At 58.7% G+C, this 19,592-nt stretch overlaps 1 protein-coding gene across 3 annotated transcripts; it reads right to left on the bottom strand.

The window, feature by feature from the left end:
* Nucleotides 1-6,939: 6,939 nt before the first annotated feature.
* ARID5A (AT-rich interaction domain 5A) lies at nucleotides 6,940-19,327 on the bottom strand. 3 transcript variants are annotated; one of them, XM_054728222.1, is made up of 7 exons: nucleotides 19,250-19,327; nucleotides 12,246-12,361; nucleotides 10,410-10,548; nucleotides 10,061-10,113; nucleotides 9,567-9,664; nucleotides 9,122-9,302; nucleotides 6,940-8,522 (listed from the first exon to the last, which is right to left on the bottom strand). In XM_054728222.1, exons 1-7 carry the CDS (start codon nucleotides 19,251-19,253, stop codon nucleotides 7,287-7,289), a joined length of 1,827 nt encoding a protein of 608 aa, XP_054584197.1. In that variant the 5' UTR covers nucleotides 19,254-19,327; the 3' UTR covers nucleotides 6,940-7,286. The 3 variants fall into 3 exon arrangements, with proteins under 3 accessions (XP_054584197.1, XP_054584198.1, XP_027988427.2); XM_054728223.1 differs by having other exon boundaries at nucleotides 9,149-9,302; XM_028132626.2 differs by lacking the exons at nucleotides 10,410-10,548; nucleotides 19,250-19,327 and having other exon boundaries at nucleotides 12,246-12,310.
* Between the last annotated feature and the right edge of the window lie 265 nt (nucleotides 19,328-19,592).

The raw sequence follows: 19,592 nt of genomic DNA, 5'->3' as shown, positions 1-19,592 counted from the left end.
GTCATCTGGTGCATGGTACACAGCGAAGATGCCTGTGTCTTGTGGGTTGTCATTATGTAATGTCTCTTTACCTGCTAATTTTCTTGACCCTGCAGTTTATTTTATCTGACATTCTGATGTCAGCTCTGATGTCAATCTCTTGTCTTTTAATTGGTGTGTTTAGACTGTCTCCATTTAATGTAATTACACAGGGTGGGGCAGAAGTAGGTTTACAGTTGTGAGCACATAAAACAGTTTATTCTTGTATTTTATTTAGTAATTATTTATTATTTTCCATACAAATAACTGTAGACTTTATTTTTGCTCCACCCTGTAGCTATGTTAGGGCTTACGTGGGGCAAGCCCTAACATAGCTACAAAAATTGAACTCTCAGCTGTTAGAGTGTGTATACATTTTTTTGGGACACCCTGTATATAATTCTGGGTTAACCATTCTTTTCTTTTAGCACTTGAAAAATGTTAGCCTACTTCCTTGGTTTCTAATGAGAAATCTATCATTCATTTTAGTTTTTGTTTTCTGTTTGCTTTTGTTTTTGTTTTTTTCCTGCCTTCAAATGCCTAACTTGAACATTTTTTTAGGATGCCATTTTGATTTATCTGTAGTGTTTGTTTGTTTGCTTTTAATCCTCACTTGAGGAGTGAGGATATTTTTTCCATTGATTTTTAGAGAGAGTGGAAGGGAGATGGAGAGAGAGAAATATCCATGTGAGAGAGACACATCAACTGATTGCCTCCCACATGTGCCCCAACTGGGGATAGGGATTAAACCTGCAACCCAGGTACATGCCTTTGACTGGGTATCGAACCCGAGACCCTCCAGTGCGCGGACCGACACGCTAACCACTGAGGCATGCCGGCCAGGGCTCTCTGTAGTGTTTTTGAGTGTCTGCTTGTTTGGACAGCTTTTAGTGGTCGCTCTAGATGTTGCATTATGTATACACGGAACTTACCCGTCTACTGGTGTCCACACTTAGTAGTTTGAGGTGGAGAAGCCTCGCCTCCCTTTCTGTTCCTTTACCCTCCCCCTCCCCCATTTCTGGTATAATTGTCTGTACGTTGAGAAGCACATTAGACAGTGTTATAAGTTTTGTTTCAAATGTAATTTAGAAAACTCAAAAGGAGAAGGAAAATCTATTGTATGGACCCATATTTTTATTCTTTACAATGTTCTTCCTTCCTTCCTGATGCTCCAAGATTCCTGCTTTTATTATTTCCTTTCTGTTTAGAGGACTTCCTGTTAGCAGTCTTATAGAGGTCAGCTGTCAATAAATGTTTTTAATTTTCCTTCATCTGGCAATGACTTAACTTCCCTTTTATTACTGAAGGATGTCTTCACTGGATATACAAGGTGCCCCTCAAAATGTGCACACGCACTTTGAATAAACAAATGCAGTGTTCATTAAAATACATTTCATTTTCAAAATTGAACTATCAGCTGTTAGAGTGTGTATACATTTTTTTGGGACACCCTGTATATAATTCTGGGTTAACCATTCTTTTCTTTTAGCACTTGAAAAATGTTAGCCTACTTCCTTGGTTTCTAATGAGAAATCTATCATTCAAAAAAAGTTTTCCCTATAGAAAAGGTGGTGTTTCTTTCTTTGTGCTTTCAATATTTTTTCTTAGCTCTAAAATAAATAAATCTCAATGAGAATAGAGGTTCTTTAAGAGATCTGTTATCTAACCTAATTTAATCTAATCTAATCTGAAGGTAAGAAAATACTATATACTCAGACACGTAAACATACAAACAGGCCTTACAGCTTTGCCTCTAGAATTTCAACCATATGTGAAGAACACACAGAAAAACAAAACTCGGCTTTAAACATTTCAATGAGCCGTTTGTTCTCTTCCCAGTGGGTCTGAATGCTTAATTGATTGAGCTCACGGCGCCCAAACCGAAGAGCGACAAACTAGATGCTCCGGTCTTTCGCCAACAGCAGCACGACCTCTGTAAACCAGCACATCCCTTTGGTCCCTCCTCCCACGGCTGCCTCGCCCATCCGGGTGTCCTGTCTGATTGGTGGCACCTAGGTCAGTCACATGGCTGCTTGGGACAGCAAGGGCCTTTGTGAATATGATTTTTTCTAGCTTTTGCCTTGGGAAGATGGTTTATAATGTGAGAGGACCAAAGCAAAGGGGCCCAGATGACTTGGAAGAATGTTGGGTAGCCAGACTCCCTGCACACCCTCTGGGTGTTCGTGATCACCTTCCCTCGTTCCTCGCTGGTCAGTGGAAACCTCTTCAGGGGCGGGGGGCAGGTCTCATCTGTCTCCCCCACTCCCTCTGTCTGACTTAGACTCCAGATTCCACTGTGTCCGATGTGACTTCCCCTGCCTCCTGTACAAGCATAAGCTTGACCAGGCAAGACAATGGGGTCAAGGAGCCTGCAGGACTGCCTGCAGCTGCCAGCACTGTTTGCAGACAAACCACGCTAGGCTTTTCTGGAGAGCACCAGTCCGTCTCCTTGGTCCCAGTTCTTGTTTGAAGGTTCTAGCAGGGGAGCGCAGCTACTCGTACACCCTTGACCCAAGACCGGTCCTCTCCTCTGCGGGGAAGGTTGTCCTCTTCAACGGAGCACGCAGCTTCCGGAGGGACCCACATGGATCGGTGAGGGAGGAGGGGGCACCCGCCCAGCCAGCCAGAGCAGCCGAACCAACCCTGGCGATCAACGGGTGACAGATGTCGCAGCCAGATCGCCCTCACATCCGTGGTCTATTCTTGAATGCAGCTGAACTCAACTATTTCCTGAAAATTCCGGAGTGATTCAGATATCCTACCTGGCAAGCCTTCCTGCCCTTATCACAAATCAGGGGCCTGCCTTCCGGTTGGGACAGAGCCCTTCACTTCCCAGTGAGAGGAAGCTCAGGGCTGTGAGCTCCTGGCCCTCAGGGCTGTTCCCATCCAAAAGTGAGGGAGTAGAGGTGCTGGCCCCCAAAGATCAGTACCCTTGCGTGGGTCATGGAAGCTGTTATGCCGACCTGCTTGGTGGCCCCCAGCTAAGCACAAGGTCCAGTGAGTCCTCTCAGTCACTGCTGACGTGGCAGGGCAGCAAGCTCAGCCCCACACCACCAGCCGTCCAGGTGTCCTTCGTGGTGACTATCCAGAGTCGCAGGCGGCCGAGCCACGTCTAGCTTGTACCGCGGGAAGATGGCTTATAATGTCAGCTAGACGTGGCTCTGCCGCCTGGGACTGGCTGGCGCCCTGGATGTTCACCATGAAGGAAGGACACCTGGACGGCTGATGGTGTTGGAGTGGCAGGCAGCAAACATTGCGTCAGCTGGCTTACAATCAAAGAGGGACTCCTGGGGAAGGCTCTGGGAATGCTTCAGACTCCAAGGAAGATTTGGGGTGCCCAGGACATGCAGGGTCTCCTGGACCATCGCCATAACTGACTCCGCTTCGTGAGTCCAATTAGGTTGTGCCGGCCCTGGCAGGGGATAGGTTGTGCTGGACCTTCTGGAGGTGGCCGTGAGCTGTCTGTTGCAGCCACACGGATGTCAACAGTCACGAGAGCGTGCGATCATCATGACCAAGGCTCGGCATCTGCATGTGAAGGGGAGCATGTCTCAAGTCTACAGCCAGGTGATGCAAATTCACACAAAGCCAGGCAGGAACTGTTACCGGTTCAGAGCTTGAACACTAGGAATCCTACGGCCAGCAGCCCTCCAGGAACTCAGGCAGGAGACGTGGCATAGGGTGGCAGTCCGGGGCTGGGCGGCACTGGGCGGCACTGGGGGGCACTGGGGGGCACTGGACACAGAGGCTGGACTCCGCTGAAGACAGACTGGGCCACTGTTCGCAGCCCCATTTGTCAAGAACAAGTTTGCAAGTTACTTGGAAGGCTGCCGTGGTGACCCCCTTTTCCCCAAAAGGGCACAGTGTGTCCCTTATAAGGATACCAGTCATATTTGATTTGGGCCCCATCCTTATTTATTTTTAATCCTTACCCGAGGATATTTTTTCATTAATTTTTAGAGAGTGGGGGCGGGGGAGAGAAACATTGATGTGACAGAGTCATGCTGATTGGTTGTCTTCAACACCCCCACCACCACCACCACCAGGGATCGAACCTGTAACCAAGACATATGCCCCTGACCTGAATCGAACCCGGGACCCTTCAATCGGAGGGCTGATGCTCTATCCACGGAGCCAAACTGGTGAGGGCTGGGCCACATTATTATGACCTCATTTAATCCTAATTATCTCCTTAAAGTCCCTAATTCTAAATACAGTCACATCTGGAGGTTAGGGCTTTACATATGAATTGGGGGGTGACAGGGCTAGGTCAGGGCTCCCAGCTGCCCACAGGACAAAGAGAGATTTGGAATGATTTCTTTTCATTCGTCATCTATTGCTTCCCCCACACCCAAAGCCACAGGCATTGCAGTTTACAAATGAGACTGCAATTGTCCCATTCCCACTCTACCCTTGGTGTCAATCACAGACCAGTCCTATCCTCACAGCCAGGAGGAAAGACCACTTGGGGGGCGGGGGAGGCAGCCTACCTGGATTTTCTCCAGAGAAGTTGCCTCCCTAATTAGTACCCAGGCATTCAACTCGGTAGCTCACGGGCAAGTGATCCCACCCAGGTCCTGCTCCCCCACAGCCTTCCTCTGGGTGGGAAACCAGACAGCTCTGCACGGGACCTGGGGCTGAGGTGTGGCACTGAGGCCAGGCCCGCCGCCGTCATCAGGCGGTCACCAGCTAGTCAGCATGGCGGGGCTGGCAGCAGAGCTGGGGCTGCCTTGGCAGACATTGCCAATCAATGGCACCAGTTTCACACCAAGGCGGCTCAGAGCTGGTACCTGGGTCAGGGTTAGGCCGAGTCAGCCAGATAGGACAGCAACAGCGTCACATGATGGAACTTCAGAAGCTGCAAGGTGAGGGCAGGGCAGGCTGGCCACGAGGACCGCGGAACGAGCCGGTGATGCACATTCATCCAGGGCTCATTTGCCAAGCACTGTCACTAGAGAGTGCCCATAGCTCTTGATGCAGGAGTCACTCATCTCCATGCCACAGGTCATGGGGGCCTGGGACGTGTTTTCGCCTGATGTCACCAGGTGGTCCACATGCACACACTTCCTCGGAGGGACACTTCCTCGGGAACACAGGTAGCACAGGACAGACCAGATCCTCCTGAAAATGTGTCCTGGAGCTGCACCCGCTGGGAGGAGGGGGCGCTGCTCAGGCTGGGAGCCAGGGAAGAGGGAGGGCACCTCTTATTTGCAGCTGATTCGCTGAGGGTGTGAGTGCTCTCACTTTGGCCCTGTTCAAGCTACCAGCGTGGCACCACTAAATGCTGACCTGGAAGAGATGAGCCATGGGGAGCCAGCGACACTCGGAAGCTCAAGGACTCTGGCCGAGTCCTTCAGGGTTGGGGACCAATGGGGCCAAGTGGGGACTGAAGCGGATGGGCAGGTACCCCCGTCCAAGGGGTAGCAGCTACTACCCAGCTCCTGGCAGTCGTACCACGTGGCCAGAAATTCTGGTTTCTAAAGAGCAGCCCAATATCCAAAATTTTATGTGCAATCGTTCGATTTTTAAGTGCTGGCAACGTTACAGAAACTTTTTTTAAAAAAACCTCACGGATCAAACCAAATACATGTTCAGGCCATTGTCTTGAGCCTAAATTCTCCTGAGCCACGCAAATCTCTCACCTGTGGGGGCCCCAGCTACCCCTTCCTCTCCCTCCCATTGCCAGCCTCTCTGTGCCCAAAAGCTCAGGGCTCTTGTTAGGCCAGGCCAGGCCAGGCCCCTCGTCTGCTCCCAGCTCACTCTGAGATCTGAAAGGCTCTATATACACAGCCTCAGTGCCCGGTCAGCCCCACCCTCCCGCACTCTGCTCCAAACTCAGAGGGCGTGCAGGCTGCCCCTGCAGGAGCCAGCGCTCCCGCTCAGCCCAGCGCAGTGTCTGAAGTTCCAGAGCTCAGGGCTGTTTCCCCATTTGTAAATGAGGTCAGTCCCTCCTCCGGGATTGTGAGGAGGAAATCGTGCAGAGTGGAGCTGCAGGGCAGAGCTCGGAGGTTTTCGTGGCAGCACGCTCACATTTAGCCCTGGGCTCTTGCTGACACCCAAGCAAGGCACAGTGCTGTGTCCAGCTCCAAGTGGATAGGTGTAACCCCCAGAGCAGCCTCCAGAGGGCGCCGCTACCACAGCTCTGAGAAGCCTGTACCCAAGTACCACTGCCAGTGGATGCCACGAGAGGCTGCTGTGGCTTTGCAGATGAAGGGGACCCTGCACACAACAGGTAGCTCTCACACCCCTCCTTACCAGGGGACTTGACCCAGCACCCCACTTTCTCAACCACTGAGACTCCAGAAGCTTGGAGAGGTAGGCGTTACGTGGGTGTGCGCGGGAGCTGGAGCTCACGCAGCTACTCACAGGTACCTGGGCTGGCATCCGGCAGCTCCCAGGAGGGGGTGGAGAATTGGGACATTCCCCCCTGCAGAGCCTGAGAGTGTTCCCAACAGCCGTGCCCATCCCGCCCCCCGCTTCCCCATCGCCATCCACAGCTTGGAGGGCAGGTGCCTCACCTGTGCCATCTGAGCTACTTGAGTTGGAGGCTGGGCAGGATGGCCTTCAGCCCTGGCAGCCACCCCCTGCTGCCAGCCATGTTGAGTGTGCCCTGTCCGGGTTTGTCATACTCAGTGGTCTTGTATTCCTGGCCTTCTCACCTGGTAACAGGGGTGGTCACACTAACTGCCCCTCCCAAGGTCTGAGGTTATAAGCACCCCAGAGGGCAGGGTGAGTCCCAGGGGAGCTAGGAAAGGCCACCCATTGACCAATCTGAGGCCAGAAGTCAGGAATCTGCTACCCCGGTGTCCACCTCTCTGCCCAAGAGGGGCACTGCCTTCCCACTGGCAGCCCCACCCACAAACACGTCCCTGCCTCACCAGCCCTTGAGAAGTCACGCCATGTACACCTCAGGGCAGTGGATTCACACGGGCATTTTATTGGATTTGCTGTGGGGATCTGGATGCCTCAAGCTACTAGCTGGCTTCTCAGCCCCTCACCCTATTCTTGGCCTCCACTCTGGGGTCCAGCGGGGTGCTGCCAGCCCTGCCCTGCACCAGCTTCTCCTAAGGCCTTCCTACAACTGGACCCCCAGGCCCCAGGCTACCAAGACAAACCCCACTGCCACCCTCTGGGCCAGGCTGCCCCCCACGGCTGGGCCCGTTCTTGCATTGGGCACAGCCAGCTCTCCTGAGGAATGAGCTGGAAGCCCGCTGGCATCTCGGGCTGCATCAGACTCCACAGCGTAGCGCAGAGCTGTGGGCTCCAACCTACAGCTTGGTATTAAGGTGGAAAGAGAAGTGGGGTGCTGCATAGGTTGTGGCAGGTGGCACGTGCCACGCAGATGAGGCTGGGCAATGTCTGTGGCGGAGGGCACTGTCGAAGGGTGCTGGGGAGAAGTGCATGAGGCCAGCGGCCACGGGCGAGGGGGCTGTAGTGGCCAGGAAGTGAGCCGGGAAGGCTGGGATGACCAGGGGGCTGAAGGGGAACGTAGCCTGGCCCTTTAAGGGGTCCGGGGTGCCGGTGAAGTTCAGTGGGCAGCGCATCATGGTGCCCCTGTAGGCCTCTGGGAGGGCAGGCCCCAGGGCTGGGCCCAGCAAGCAGGAGACAGCCAAGCCAGGCCCCACAGACTTGGCCCCACACTCCTTGGCATCCGCCTCCTTGAGAAAGGGAGGCACTGCCTGCAGTTTTTTGCCGCCAGGGACAAAGCCCTCTTCCTCCCGGCTGCGCTTGCTGAGGCCTGGGCTGCCAGGGAAAGCGGGCAGGGGCACGGGGCTCTCGGCAGGAACCTTGGCCATGGGGGACACCCAGCAGGCTTTGGGCCTGGGGCAGAGGCTGCCTTTTCTGGAGCCACCTCTGTGGAATGCAGAGGGACGGTTGACATCCCCGCCCCACACCAGCGCCGACTCTTTGACTGGCAGCCCCTCCTCTTTGCCAGGGGACCCCAAGAGCACCCCATCTTTGAGATGGGGGAAGAAGTCCCGGGGGTGCTGGCTGATGGGCTTGAGCACCTTGGTGGGGTAGGCGTGGAAACAGCCGGTGAAGGTGGGGGCTGGCGGGTGGGGGGCCGCCTGAGCCTCCTCCCTGAGGCTGCCACCAGGGCCCTGTGATCCCTCCTGAGGGGCCAGCTGGTGCCTGTGGTCCTCAGGTGACCCTCCTGGGCTCCGGGGACTCTCGGGGGGGCCAGCAGCCGGGGACGCCCGGGGCTCCCCATTAGGGCTGCCTGCCCCGTGGCGACAGCGCTCCGCCTGGCACTGCAAGGCCTCCGCCTTGCTCACCTGGGCCAGGAGCTTCTTTTTGGCCAGTGGTGACATGATGCCATGTGTCTCTTTGCAGTAAAAACTGGACAGGAGCCGCTTGTAGGCCTCAGGGCAGACGCTGGCACCCACGAAGGGCAGGGGGGGCCCGGGAGCTGGGCCTGGCTGTTCGGTTCTGTCCTGCGGTGGCTCCTGGCTGGGGGGCCTCGCCAGGTCGATGGGGTCAATCTTGGTCCTTCCTGGCATCATCTAAAATGAGAAAAGGGAGGCCTCAGGCTGGGCGTGAGCCATGCATCCTGTGCTGGGGGAGTGGTGCTGGCAGGGCCCAGGGTACCCAGCAGCCTCTGTGCACCCCTTTTTTGTTGTTCTGTTAATCCTCGCCTGTGGATATTTTTTCCATTGATTTTCAGAGAGGGAGGGGGAGAGACAGAGAGGGAGAAACATCAGTGTGAGAGAGACACATGAACTGGTTGCCTCCCACAGGCGCCCCAACAGGGGCCGGGAATCGAGCCAGCAACTGAGGTACGTGCCCCTGACCGGAATCAACCCTGAGACCCTTCATTCCATGGGCTGACCCTCTAATCACTGAGTCAGACCGGCCAGGGCTCTTACGACGTTTTCAAAAGGTGCCCGGGTCTCGGAATGGACGCAGCCTGGTGTCCAGACACAGGGCCCGGAGAGTGGAGTTTGGAGTCAGACCCCACGGGCCTCAAACAGAGAACTTACACCAACAGATTCGGTGTCCCGGGCAGGGAGCTGTGCGGCCATGCACAGTGAGGACAGGGGCCGGGGGCGGGGGGGCGGGGGGGGGGGCAGCTGAGAGGCAGGACAGGGAGGCCCTGGCTCACCTGGTGGCCCTGGGGCTCGGGGCTCACCTGGCCCAGCTGCTCCTCCTTGGCCTTCAGCCTCTCAGTGGCCCCGTCGTCCCCTCGAGGCTCCTTGGCCATCTTGTATTGCTTCCTGGGCTTGGAGGGGGGCAGCGGCTTGTCATCCTCCCCCTTCAGGTGCCGCACGTATGGGAGGACCAGCCTGAGGAGGAGCGGCACGTCCACCAGGAGGCCGGGCCGCAGGCACCCCTCGTCCCTCCCCCAGCCTCGCACCCTGCTGTGGGCAGCGCGGCAGCCCGGGGCCGCCTCTTCCTGCCCGCCGGCCGGGGCTCCCCTGAGCGGCAGGGCGCACGCCCCACACCCCACTGCTCATCCTGCCCCACCCCTGTCCACAGTATATTCCCGGGCCCCCACCCCTGCACCACACCCTGAGGGCAGGGCCGTCCTGGAACTGCCCCGGCCGCACCTCTCGTAGTGGCGCCGCGTGCACGTGGCCGCGCTGGTGCTGCCTGGGCTGCCCCCCAGCTCGTCATACACGTTCTTCCAGAGGCGGCGGCCGGTCACCTGCAAGGGCACCAGGTGAGGCAGGGTGCCCGCTAGCAGTGGGGCCAGGTTGAGGTTATTGCAGGGGCTCATCTGGCGGCAGGCCAGCACCCCATCCCCCACCCCTGCCACCGGACTGCTGGCCCAAGCAGCTTTCTGAGCTCGGGAAGGCAGAACAGATGGGGAAAGAGGAAACTTGCTTTGAGCAGCAAAGTACCAGCGGGCAAGACGAGCCCTCCCTCCCTCCCTCCCTCTGCATGCAGGGGCGCTGGGGAGGGGCAGGACCCGGGCCCTGCCTCCTCCTGTCTGGAGGCAAGGGCAGCTCCACTGGGCTCGTCCTCTTTCCCAGCTGCCCCTGGGTGCGGCTGGGATGTGCGGGAGACCAGCCTGCTGAGGACTCAGAGGTGCCTTCCTTACCATCTCATAGGCCCCCAGCTTCTCCACGGCCTTGTAGATCTTCCACAGGTTAACTGGAGGAAAGACAGGGGAGGCGCTGTCAGTCTCTGCCACAGGAGGCACAGAACCAGGGCCACTGCGATGGACAGCAGGCTGGGCGGGCCCTGGGCACTGCTGCCCAGTGGCCGGTGAGGGTGGAGATCCAGGCCCGCCCGTTGCCAGCCCAGCACCGGGAAGGGGGTACCCCTATGTGTAACCCTGTGGGCTGGTAGTGTCAGGGTCACCGGAGTGGAGGTGCCTGCCCCAACGCCCTGCCTAGCTGGGGTCCCCTGCCGGGCCCGCCCTCCCTGCCTGCACCCCAGGGACGCACTCTGCTTGAAGCCAAGATGGGGCACCCTCTCGATGGGCGTGTGTCGCTCCTTCATGAACTTGTAGAGGCTGACCAGGAAGGCCTGCTCCTCCTCCCGCTCCTGCGCCTCCTCCCGCTCCCCGCCTGCCTCGGGGGAGTCCTAGGGAAAGAGCAGGAGGCATAGGGATCAGCCCCCGGTGGGTGGCTGGGAACAGGCTGAACCACTGGGCCCCAACCCCAGGCCCCACAGGAGGGAGCCGGCCCCTCGCAGCCAGCCTATTGCTCGGGCTGGATGACTGTTCTGGTGCCAGAAAGATGCTGCTGCCCAGCCCCGGGCCAGGTCCACGGAGGCTGCTCCCCAGACGGCCGTGGCCTCGCACCTTCTCCAGGCCTCTCTCCAGGCACAGGTCACCTCTGTCTTTTTTAAAACCGTGTATTTTTATTGATTTCAGAGAGGAAGGGAGCAGAGAGAGATAGAAACATCCGTGATGAGAGAGAATCATGGACCAGCTGCCTCCCGGTGTGGGATCAAGCCCACAGCCCGGCATGTGCCCTGACTCGGAATCTAACCGTGACTTCTTGGTTCATAGGTCGATGCTCAACCACTGAGCCACGCTGGCCAGGCCAGATCACCTCTTTATCTGGCTCTAGATCGGTTACATCTGTCTCAGCTCCTCCACCAAACTGAGTTCCTGGAGACAGGCTTGTGTCCCTCGGCCCCCAGTGGCCCCGGGGTCACAGCTGAGGGGCAGCCTGGCCGGGTGGCTCCGATGGTTGAGCATCGTCCCGAACACCAAAAGGATGTGCACACAGGAGGCAGCAGCTTAATGTTTCTCTCTCCCCACTCCTTTCTCTAATCAATAAACATATTGGCTGAGGATTAAAAATAAAAAAAGGTAAAGGGACAAAGGTGCTTGTGCTTCCCGGCACCGGGGCTGCTTAGCCGGGCCTGTGCCCAGCCGGCCTTTGCGTGGTGCCTCCCTCCCTGACCCGCCAGTCTGTGCCGACCTCAGGGCGGAGGAGCGCGCCCTGGGCTCCTGGCACACTGTCCAACACACGGGACCTCTGGCGTCTGCTCTCAGAGGTGCGTTTCTGCTGGTGCTGTGCCCCTGGCTAGTGGCTCAGGGCAGGGGCGCGGCGGGGCTGGGGCTGGGGCTCAGGGAACAGCTCCCAGGTCGTGGGTGGGAGGCCCCAAATACCAGAAGGACCTGGAAGAGCACAGAGAGCCATGGGTTCCCCAGACACTCCACCAAGTGCCGTTGCCGTGTTCTTGATAAAAACACGCTAGCTCACGCGTTACCTATGAAACTAACATACTGGAGACCAAGGCTCTGGGTGGTGCTGCCCCAGAAAGAAGCTCGTCACATGCATCTGTGCTTCTCTGAACTCCACGCAGCCATTAAACTGGGACCACTTTTCTCCGTGGAGTAGGGTTCTCACTCCCGCCTGCCACCACCGCAAACAGCCGAGGTGAGCGGGTGCCGAGCTGGCCCCTCTGCCGTGGCCCCGCAGCTCCTCAGCCGCCCTGACCTCACCCAGTGACGCCATGTCCCCGTTACACGTGTGGGCGGACGGGTGGGTGTGAATGCAGTTCTACATCGTAGGACAGTGCTTTTATCTGTCGTCTGATCAGAGCTCCAGGCCAGCTTCGTTTGGCACAGGGGTCCGCCATGAAAAAGAAGCCTGACAACCGCCCTGGTGAGGGCGAGCCCTCCTGCCCGCCTGGCTCCCACGCCGCCCAGGCAGGGCCGGGCCTCTCCTGGCTCGGCAGCATTGGGGGAGGGAGCACACCTCCCTCCTGAGAACTCGGGGGTCTCCAAGTTCACCTGAAAGGACCCGGGGAATCACCTGACTCACCTCCAGCTGGATTGGGCTCTGGCTCCTGCTCTGCTCACCATTGGGTTGAGGGGACACAGGTGTGTCTAGGGCGTCGTCCCCCTCTGACTGTTTCCTTTTCCCTTCGGCAGGAGATGCTGTGAGGAGAGGGAGAAGAGGGAGAGGGAGGGGACACATGAGATGCAGGCAGGGAGGAGCAGGCGGCGAGGGCAGGCGCCGGATTTGAAGGTCCTCTCCCTCCTCGGCTGACCCTCTGCTCTCCCGGTTCACCCCATCAGACACCTGCCACTCGTCCCTCCTTGTTCCACATCTCCCCACATCTCCGACGGAAACCCTAACCAGCTGGGGATGCAGTCGGAGAGGCTGGGCCCCGGCACTGGGGAAACCTGTCTCCAAGGTCTGCCCCACACGCAGGCCGGAGGTTCTCCCAGCAGCTCAGCTGAGCTGCCGTGTTTGTGGGCCCCCAAAGCATCACAGGGGTGCTGGGCCCGTAGTCCTCCAAGAATAGTTCAGGAAAGAGTAAGTTCCCGTTTGTGCCGCTTTGGGCCTTTCCCGGAGCCTCTGCAGGCGCCCCCCCCCCCCCCCCGGCCTTTCCCGCACCTGCAAGGGTCCTGGCGACCCTTCGGTTTCCCGATAATCACGTCCTCTGCCCGGCCCTTCCCAGCCAAGCTCAGTCTCCTGCTTCTGTCTGGCCTCCTCACTCCTCACCACCGTCCTAACTGGCGCCGGGCGGCCGGTGAGGGTGAATGCAGGGGGAGCCACGGACCCTTCACTCAGGACAGCCGAGAGCTGACGGGTGCAGAACCTCAACCCCCCTGCCACTGCCAAAACACCGCCATGGAGACTGCCCCGAACCACGTGGCAGGCTGGCAGCAGCCCCGAGACCAGGAAGCCACATCTTCTGACCACCCTTCCTTCCTTTTTTTCCTTTCCTTTTTTCTTTTCGTTTCTCTAATGTAACTGCTCCGTAGTCCTGGTCCGCTCCAGGGACTGCTGGGAACCTGTGAGGCTAGCACGTCTCCTTAACAACAGACCCACGCCAACTGGGCCCACGAGGCCGGGCCCCCAGAGCACAGGCTACTAGAACCTTTGGCCACTGGATGCTGTCCCCTCCGGGCTGTTCACCGAAGGGCCGCTACGCCTCACGCCTGCCGTCATTCACTGCGTGGGTCCTCGGCTCTGTGGCCCCTGGCTCTCCCATTCAGTCCCAGAAGGAATCTCATTTTAAAGAGGAGAAAGCGGAAGCCGAGATGGAAACCAGAATTCAGACAAGGTCTGGCTGAACCCCACCCACCACTGACCTGGCCACCACTGTGGCTGCTGTGGTTGCCTCCGCCGTTTGCAAAGCCTTGAGGAGGAGCCTAACGAGGCCTGGGAAAGACACCGTCCTAATGCTTGTCAGAAAGGGACACAGCCCTCCCCTCGGGCTGGCTTCCGACCACCAGAGCCAGGGCTGATCTCCAGAAACAACCAGTTGCTAACAATGACACCCCAACCCTAGCCCTGGCCAGGTGGCTCGGTGACCCATGAAGCAAGAGGTCATGGGTTTGATTCCTGGTCAGGACACATGCCAGGTTGTGGCTCCAGCCCCGCTACTGGGCGCGCAGGAGGCAGCCAGTCTGTGTTTCTCTCCCGTCAGTATTTCTATTTCTCTATCCCCTTCCCGTCCTCTCCCTTTAAAGTCAATAAAAATATAATGACTTAAAAAATATTTTAAAATAAAAAGGTTGTGGGCTCAATTCCCAGTTAGGGCACATACCCAGGTTGCAGGTTTGATCCTCCATCAGGGTTCTTATGGGAGTCAACCAACTGATGTTTCTCACTCACATTGATGTTTCTCTCTCTCTCTCTAAACATGTCCTCGGGTGAGGATTAAACAACAACAATGACACCCCCGCCCCCCAGACTGATACTTTTCCTCAGGCCACTCTGTGCCTGTCTTCCCTCCGGATTCAAATCCTCCGCCAGCTGTCCGTGAATTCCCGAAGTCTCCGGGTCACGGGAGCACCTGCTGCCAGCAGCTTCTCTCCTTTCCCCTCCCGCCTCTCCACTCTGCTGGCGAGTCCTCTCCCTTCTGTCCTGCGGGCTCAGATCCTCAGGATCACAGGCCCCTCCCCTCTGGCCAGGGGCCTGGGCTTCTCATGGGAGCCCCTGCAGTTGGCTCTGTGACCCTGGCCAGTTGCTGCCCTGGGCTCAGAGAAACGGGTGGTGGGAACAGGGACCGTTAGAATCACCTGGGGCGCATTCCAAAGACACCCATGCCTGTCTGCCCACCCCCACCTGTTTGATTCAAGGTCCTGCCGGGGGCATTGGAGTTTAAAGCTCCCCAAGGGACGGGGGTGGGGGGGGCAGTCAGGTTGAGCCCCCTGGCCAGAGGATCTCTAGTCCCCTCTTTGGGGTTCAGTGTTGGTGCTCTGCCTGGGCCACACTCAGAAAGACACCTGGAGGCGGGTGCTCCGGTTACCTGGAAAGGAGGTCACCAACCTGAGCTGTTCAACCCCAGGTGGCAAAGGGATAGAGCGCCTGCCGAGAGCCACAAAGGGACTCTCTTTACCTCTGTGTCCAGCTGAGTCCCCACATGAACTCGGCCTCCATTCTCCCCCAACCAGGGCCTGTACGTCTCCCTTCCCGGCAGGGCCCGGCTGTGGCTGCCGCAGCCTTGGATGGTGGAGGGAGAGTCCAGGGTGCCTGGCCCTGGCCGGCTGCCCTAATCACTTCCTTCCCAGTCATTTGTAGACCGGGGCTCCAGGAAAACTGCATTTGCAAAAAGGGTTCTGCTGCAAAAAGAAAGTTTAAACTCCCCTGCCATGGTGCTGGGCGAGCCCTCCTACCTGCCCAGCTTCCAGTTCTCACACTTCCCAATGCAGGGCCATGGGTCTCCCAGCCACATCCCGCTGCAGAGGCAGCGCCCACCTGCCCTGAGGGACGCTGCGGCCAGGGAGCCCCTGCATGGCTGTCTTGCTCTGAGCTTGTAACAGGCACAGACCCCTCTGAGCACAAAGCTCGATGCCCTATTGTAACAGAGGAGGCAGATTCAAGGACCACAGCCCCGCCCCCCACAGGACCCTGCTTTTTCCACCAGGAAGCAATAATGACAATAATGGTGATGGTGGCCTCACTGTTTACTTTGAATACATCTGGAATCTATAAGGTATGAAATCAGGCCCTAACCATAGTCCTCTCCCCACTGGTTAGGTGGTCCCAGTAGTGACTGAGTGACCTCCTTCCCCCCAATAATTTGAAATGCTGCTTTTCCCACGATCTAAAGGCTTCCAGGGAGGATATCTGGGACGGGTTTGGGCTTTCAATTCTGTCCCATTGACTGTGGAATGCTGGGACCCGTGCACACTGTTGCCATTTTTGTGGCTTGGTGGAACCACTTACTATCCAGAGGGCATGTCCCCGGCATTATCCTTCTGTTTACAAGAGGTTCCATCTGAACTTCAGGATAATTTTGTCACATTCCCTTAAGAAAAACACAATACCCACTGGGTTTGATGGAATTGCATTTAACTCTAGAAACAACTTTGAGGAGAAGTAACACCTTTGGGGGTTGCCTCTTCCTTTTCAGGACCCAGAGGCGGGCGGGCTCCCTTTGCGGGCCTCAGATGGTCCTGGTAAAAGGCCCTGTGTGTCCTCCCTTTTAAGCGTATTCCTCCCGTTTCCTGAAGCGAGATGCTAGTGTGAGGAAAGCCTTGATAATCGAGGGTAGGACTTGGCTCCACAATCCCCGACAGCCCTCGCTCCCCGGTTGAGCAGAGGACAGAGGAAGGCTGGGCCAGGTGAACCTGGCCTCACTGGGCAGGGGGCCGCTCAAGACCCTCCCCGTGTAGGAATCTGAGTTCATCCCAGAACCTAAACCACAGCCATGCAGAAGGTGGTTTCAGCCTCCGACTCCAACAGAGGGTACTCCCTGCAGCCATTCCCTCCTCCCTTTCCACACTCTGCGTTCCAGCAGCTCGTCAGTGCCCTGGCCGGCCTGGCACTCGGCCTTCTGGCACATGACCTCACGATGATTCCCAGCCACCAGTGGATATTTTCCCTCTTTACAGACACAATACCTAAGGCTCAGAAAGGCTCAGTAACTTGCCTGGGGCACACAGGTGGGGTTCAGAACCAGAGCAGTTGGACTGTCCCAAGACACTGAACCCTGAGGTCTGGAGGTTTTTGTTAACAGGAGCAGGGAGACCCAAGTTCCTTATCTGTGCTCAGGGGTGCAAAGCTGCCTGCATTCCCTGAGCAGTCTGCAGCCTCCCATGCCATCATGCTGTAATGTGCTGACAAGAGCCTGCTGAAATCAGATGAGGTGCAGAGGAGTGACGGGGAGGGGACTCTGCCACCATATAGGCACATCTTTATCAAGCCAGTCACAGCTTCTGTGTCTTGGTGTCCCCATCTATCAAGTGGCTGTGCTAGACCCCAGAGGCCCACGGTGCTGAGCAGAACAAAGTGAGAAATGAGCTTCCCCACAAACCACAGCCAACCGTGTGTGTGAGCTTGTGAGAGCATGGATGTGCGTGTGAGTGTGTGTGGCATGTTCAGTGTGAGTGTATGAGAATGTGCATGTGAGACTGTGTGTATGAATGTGACTATGAGAGTGTATAGTGGATTGTGTGTATGACTGTGTGTACATGTGTAACTATGCAACTGTGTGTGTGAGGGCCTGTGTGCATGAGTGTGAGTGCATGTGTGCATGAGTGTGAGTACACACCCCTCTGCAAGGTTTGAGGTCTGTGTCCTGCTTGCTCCCATGTTCCACGGCCCAGAGCAGTGTATGGCAGGACCCGTGCTCCACAGACATCAGCCCCAGAGACCAGCACGAGCCACCTGATCACAGACACTCCTGATGCCCAGAGAGGGGCTTGGGCTGTGACGAGTTCAAGGCCATACAACCAGTCAGTGCCAGGCCACACTACCTCTGCCCAACCCCCCCACCCCTCCCACTCCAGCCCCACCCAATTCACACGTGGTGTGATGGAAGTGACACTTCCTTTCATGAAAAGTCACCTGCTGAGAGCACTGTGTCAACTTAACAATAATGGTACCAGCAGCCCAAACAACAGCCCGCAGACATGGCCCCATCCCTTCTGAGATGTGTGGCTTGTCCTTAGCTTCAGCTGGAGCCCATACAAAGGCAGCCTTTGAAGCAGCCAGTCCACTGCGTGGCCCAGGAGCCTGGCCGAGTCCTGTGTGGCACTGCTCCAGGGGGCGGTTTCTGGAGGGCTGCTCTCCAGCCAGCACTGAGGACAGACAGCTGGACATGGACCCCGAAGGCTCAGCGTGCAGCTTCTGCCACAGCCTTGCCTCAGTGTCCCAGCTGGGGACAGGCCTGCCAGCTGCTGGCTCCAGCATGACAGCCTGGAGAGCATACAAGGGAGAGGTGTGGGGCACCGAATGTGGGACCACCTCCCAGGCCCCATCAGGACGAGGTCCCTCTTAGCAGCTCTGCCTTGTCCTGGGGCCCTATTCCAGGACAGGGCTGCATCCCCAGGCCCCTGTCCCCCGTCTGGGTGACATCTGATGAGAACAGTTGCAGCTCCAGCCCCGGCCTGTTTCCTGTGCCCGCGAGAACCAGAGCAGCCAGGGGCTTGTCAAGTCGTGGCCAACAGGACAGGCACCGCCTGACCCCGCGGGAGGTGCGGGAACCAGGCGGGAGCGCGGGCTATCCCAGCCAGCCGGTCTCCCACGGGAGACAGGAGACAGGGGAGGGAGGGGCAGCTTGGGGGGGGGGGGGCGCTGTCCTCCTCGTTGCGGGACCCCCGTGGTCTCCAGGCTAAATCAAAGGAGGGGTGTCTCTCCGAGGCCTTGGAGTGATCTCTGCGACTCCAAGTTCCTAGCGGCTCTGGAACTCCGCGGGCCGACCTTCTGGCCGCCATCCCCACCCCTCCCGTGCCCTGCAGGCGCACGGTGGTAAGAAATGTCGGTTCTCCTCCCTTCGACCCGAGACCCTCCCCGCCGGCCGACGACTCCGCAAAGGGACGCGGGCCTGGCCAGCGCGGCGCCTCCGACCCGCACCCGGGGCCCTCGGGGGTCTGCAGGATTGGGGGTGTAGGTGGCGCCCCTGGACGCAGCGGAGGAACCCGATCCCTCCCGGCAGCCTTTCCCTCCGGAGACCCGAGGGGGGTAAAGAGGAGAGAGAACAGGAGGGCGGAGGGCGGAGGGCGGCGACCCCCTGGCCGCCGCGGGGACGAGGAGGGTGGACGGGGGCCGACGGGAGCCCCGGAAAGGAAAGGGGAAAGCGAGAGAAAGGGTGGGCGAGCAGGCGAGCGCCGGGGACCCGCGCGGCCCGGCGGAAAGAGGAACCAGCGATTCTTCAAAGTGCGCCGAGCGAGTTCTTCAAAACCCGCGCAGCGTCACTTTCAGGAAACGGCGGGCGCGGCGGGCAGCGCGCCTCGGACCCGAGCCTTTCCCGGCCGCGCGGCGGGTTCTGAGAACTGGGGCCGGCGGGTAGGGGGGGCCGGGGGCGGGGGCGGTGGGGGGCAGGTGGGAGGCCGGGCGGGGGCAGATAGGAGGGCGGGGGCAGACGGGGAGCGATGGAAGGGGGGGGGAGTGGGGAGCGCGGACAAATGGGGTCCCGGAGCAGATGGGGGGGGGCAGATGGGGGCGCAGACGGGGGCGGGGAGCGGAGACGGCGCGGACAGCTGTCACAACAAATTAGCTGAGGCCAGCGCGAGATTGAAACCGCAGCAGGAAGTGGGATGACAGCGTGAGGACTGCACGTCTCGGTCAGGAGACGGCGAGAAGAGTTTCGAGATAAACGGCCGGGAAGCCCCGCCGCCAGAACTTTTTGTCTTTCCTTTTTCGAAGAGCACGCGCCGACACCCGGCCTCCCTCCCGGGCGGGCGGAGGCGCTGGCGCCCCGGGCAGGCTTAGTCCCGGGGCCGGCGGGGTCCCCACGCCCCAGCCCCGCTCCGCTCTGCTCCCCGAAGTGGCGCCCACGCCGCGAGGCCCGGGCAGACCCAGAGCAGCAGCCCCGCGCTCCCCGCGGGCCGCCAGCCCGTTCCCGCCGGCCGCGAGCGGCTTACCCATGGCCCCGCCGGGTCCCGCGGTGCGCCGAGCCCTCCACACGCGCGGCTCCCGAACCCCGCGCTCCCGGCGCACTGGCCGCCTCGCCGCCCCGCCCCGGCCGGCTCCGCCCCCCACGGCCGGCTCCGCCCCTCCGGCCCGGCCCCGCCCCCAACACCGCACTGACCCCCTCCCCTCTCCGACTCTGGTTGGTGGGTCCGAGTCTCCGCGAGGAGCAGGGGCCGCCCCCTGAGCCCGGAGTACTCTGGGAGTTGTAGTGTGCTCTCTCTCCAGGCGCCTCACCTTACAGCAGGACCCCGGTGTCACTGCTGCTTGTAGAGGCACATCTGGAGGCTTGGGAAA

This window comes from Eptesicus fuscus, chromosome 16 (assembly GCF_027574615.1).
Source record: "Eptesicus fuscus isolate TK198812 chromosome 16, DD_ASM_mEF_20220401, whole genome shotgun sequence".
NCBI classification, from domain to species: Eukaryota; Metazoa; Chordata; class Mammalia; order Chiroptera; family Vespertilionidae; genus Eptesicus; species Eptesicus fuscus.
This window is presented reverse-complemented; position numbering and strand designations above follow the sequence as displayed.

Coding starts and splice junctions, on each gene's coding strand:
- ARID5A (XM_054728222.1), bottom strand. Junction 10,549..12,245: donor AGAGCCCAATCCAGCTGGAG/GTGAGTCAGGTG, acceptor CTCTTTCCCTAG/GACTCCCCCGAGGCAGGCGG. Junction 8,523..9,121: donor CCGAGCCCCAGGGCCACCAG/GTGAGCCAGGGC, acceptor TTCTCATTTTAG/ATGATGCCAGGAAGGACCAA.